Below are 3,757 nucleotides of genomic sequence, written 5' to 3' on the forward strand. Positions count from 1 at the left end.
CTAAGTATTCATGTAAACCTTTTCTTGACTTCATCTTTCAAGGAAGCGCCGACCTTAACTTCTTTCTTGTTTTCTCCAGTCCCCAGATTGATCACATCCACTGGTTCCTGATGACATTGAATTTCTTTGTCCTCCTGCTTCAGCTATCTTGCTAACTCTTTTGGTAGTTCACAATCGTCCTCATCACCTTCTTCCGCTTGGTTAATTGGGAATTCAAAGTCATAAGGGATTATAGTAGTGTCATTTTCAATAGGTTCATTCATTAATCTGCATGAGGAAGATTTTTTTTTATATGTGTTATTATCTTTTAGATGATTTGATAGAAATGAAAGAATATGGAAGGGTATTGCCATTTTTTTGAAAAGAAGATTTAAAACGAAAGAAAATGATCTTGATTGAAAACAAAAATGCAATTTTATTCATAAATAAGTAATTGAAACGAAGGGGGGCCCTACAAAGCTTGTCCATTTGCCTTGGGCATAGCAAAAGACTTATTATTATTATTTTGAAAACAGTAAATTACTTCGAACTGGAAATCATCTTCGGGATCTCGATGGCCTTCCAATTGTTGAGAGGTATATTTGATGAATAGTGGCACACCAAGCTAGGCATCCCTTTTTCTTCTTCTTCAATCATAGTCACTTGATCTTCATCCCTATATCCTGCACTGTGGAAGGTTTCTTGCAGTGTATAAAGCTTCTTCTGGCCTATCTTCTGAATTATTTCATTAGCCGGTTTGTAACCCAGCCCGATTCGATCCTTTTTTTCTGGTATCTCCAACAACTTGCCCCAGCTCTGGGTATATCTACCCTTGATCAATTTGGACATCTTCTCCCATGGGGATGTTGATTTTTCCTTTCTTCGACTGACTGCTGCAATTTCCAAGGATTGAAAAGGTATTTCCAATGTTTCTCCCTCCGCTTCTATGTAGCTGAAGGATGAAAGGTGGCTAACGAGCATGTCCTCCTCTCCTTCGACGATTATTAACTTGTCGTCAATTATGAATTTCAACCTCTGGTGTAGGGTCGAAGTTACAGCTCCTGCGGCATGGATCCAGGGTCGTCCTATGAGACAACTATATGATGGATTGATGTCCATCACTTGAAAAGTGACCATAAAGGTATGAGGTCCCACAGTTATTGGTAAGTCGACTTCCCCAATTACCATCCTCTTCGAACCATCAAAAGCCTTGACCACCAAAGTACTAGCTTTCATGGAAGTTCTTACATTGTTCAGTTTTCCCAAAGTATTTTTAGGCATGGCATTTAGAGACGATCCGGTGTCCACCAATACCCTTGATATGAGACTATCCTGGCATTTGACAAATATGTGTAAAGCTTTGTTATGAGCATGTCCCTCTGGTGGTAATTCATCGTTACTAAATCCCAAACAACTGCTAGCGGTGATATTGGCCACCACATCATCGAATTGATTTACTGTTATGTCTTGGGTAACATGGGCTTCATTTAACATTTTCAACAAGGATTCTCTATGGGCTTCAGAGCTCAACAATAAAGATAGTATGGATATTTTGGATGATGTCTGGCTTAATTGGTCTACCACCTTGTAGTCGCTCTTTTTGATCAACCTTAAGAATTCCTCGGCTTCTCCTTGAGGTATGGTCTTCCTGGAAGATTCAACTTCCTTTTATTTTGAACTTTCTGGTGTCTTTTCTTTCATTTGTGGCCCTGGAGAAAACACTCTACCACTCCGGGTCATGCCCCCAATTCCAGCAATATTAGTGATTACTGGTTCTAGCACTATAGGTTTGCCTCCTACATATGCCGTAGAGTTGTAATTCCAAGGTACATACTTAGTGCTTTCAAATGGGAACGGTGCAGGAACATGAAAGACAATAGGGTCCTCTGACTTCACTGGTATTTGAAATGGAACTTGAGATGGAATTGGAACTGGTATACATACTGATGTATGGGACGACACTTGAAATGGTATTTGAAATGGTGTTGAGGTTTCCACTTGCTGGTAGGGGATCTCAAAAGGTGTGTGTCCTTGAGATTCTATGAATGAAACCTCTTCTAGCTTTCTGGTATACCCTATTTGAACCAAACCATCATTCATCATTCGTTGGAGACACTCTTTCATCTTCCCGCAAGTGTCTGGATTGACGAGGCAGATTTTACAGTTAGCATGTAACTCTTCGAATGCCTTGTATCCGATCAATTTTTCATGTGTCTTTGAAATGGGAGTTTTCACATGATCTACCATTTGGGTCGGAACGGTGTTGTCTAGTTCTTCTACCGCATTAATAGTTGGATCATCGTGTCCTGGCATTGGATTTCCCTTCACATTTGGACCCTCTGGAGTGAAAGAGATGATCTTGCGCTCTAATAAGTCTTGTACCTTGAACTTGAGTGCCAAACACTTCTCAGTAGTATGCCCTGGAGATCCGACATGAAAGTCACACCTGGCATTAGCATCATAACCACGTGGAAGCGGATTTGGCGGAGGTGCTAGAGGTTTAATCTCTACCAATCCCTTTCGAATTAAATATGGTAAGACCTGAGTATAGGTTGTAGGTATGCGATCGAATTCCTTCCACGGCCTTTGCTGATCCCTCCGTGCATACCCATTTTGTTGATTTGGTTGAGGCGGTGCTCTTGCCTGTTGTGTTTGAGGCCTAGAGTATGCCGGTTGTGGATATTGATTAGGGCCTACTGAAGCAACATAAGGATTGTAAGACACCCGAGAATTCCCTTCGATTGCGACAACGTTGGTCTCACCTTTCTTTGAATTGTTATTGTTGGAGTACCTTTTGTTACTATTTTGATTTGAGGATGGTTTTCCAATTTTACCACTTTTCAAGCCATTCTCAATTCTTTCCCCAATTATCACTAAGTCAGCAAATCCAGTGGATACAGAACCGATCATTTTTTTGTAGTAAGGGCCTTGCAGGGTGCCCATGAACATGTCAACTAACTCGTTCTCCAAAAGTGGAGGTTGTACGCGGGAGGCCAGTTCTCTCCACCGTTGGGCATACTCTTTGAAGGGTTCATTGCCCTTTTGGGAAAGATTCTGAAGTTGCATGCGATTGGGAGCCATGTCCAAATTATATTTGTATTGTCTTAAGAAGGCATTAGCTAGGTCCTCCCAAGTCTTGACATGGGTTCTTTCCAGCTGCATGTACCAGTCTAGGGATGCCCCACTTAGACTGTCTTGGAAGCTATGCATCATTAGTTTCTCATTTGCCGCGTAGGCAGCCATCTTTCTGACGAACATCCTGAGATGGTTCTTTGGGCAACTGACTCCCTTGTACTTCTCAAAGTCAGGAGTTTTGAACTTTGGAGGTATGTGTAACACCCCAAAATTTGCCCTCCTCATTCATGCATTCATTTAGCATTTCATATTGCATTTCATCATGTCAATCAGAATTAGATCCGAAAAAAAAAAAGATCCGAAAAAAAAAAAAAACGAAAAAAAAATGGAAAAAAAAATGAAAAGTAATTTTTTACAAAAAAAATAAAAAATAAAAATAATAATAAAAAAAAAAAATATAATAAAAAATTTTGGACTTGGGTCTCTCTCATTTGAGCCCACAAAACCATGAAATTCAGTCTATAAATACCAAGGGTTCACTTGAGAAAAAGGAGAAGCAAAATACTCTGAGGTTTCCTTGGAACAAAACCCTGGACAAAACCTGAAGAGAAACCTGACAGAGAACTCAGAGCAACCCCCAGGCAACTCTGAAAGGTTCATTCTGACTCACACACTTTCAGCTCAAGCAAACCCTAACATTGGT

At 40.4% G+C, this 3,757-nt stretch overlaps 1 protein-coding gene across 1 annotated transcript; it reads right to left on the minus strand.

Annotated features, from left to right (window-relative positions):
• Positions 1–1,647: 1,647 nt before the first annotated feature.
• LOC127103476 (uncharacterized) lies at positions 1,648–3,222 on the minus strand. Its single transcript, XM_051040729.1, has one exon. It carries the CDS (start codon positions 3,220–3,222, stop codon positions 1,648–1,650), a length of 1,575 nt encoding a protein of 524 aa, XP_050896686.1.
• Between the last annotated feature and the right edge of the window lie 535 nt (positions 3,223–3,757).

This window comes from Lathyrus oleraceus, chromosome 7 (genome assembly GCF_024323335.1).
Source record: "Lathyrus oleraceus cultivar Zhongwan6 chromosome 7, CAAS_Psat_ZW6_1.0, whole genome shotgun sequence".
In the NCBI taxonomy this organism is placed as follows: Eukaryota; Viridiplantae; Streptophyta; class Magnoliopsida; order Fabales; family Fabaceae; genus Lathyrus; species Lathyrus oleraceus.

Coding starts and splice junctions, on each gene's coding strand:
- LOC127103476 (XM_051040729.1), bottom strand. CDS start 3,222: ATGGCTGCCTACGCGGCAAATGAGAAACTAATGATGCATAGCTTCCAA.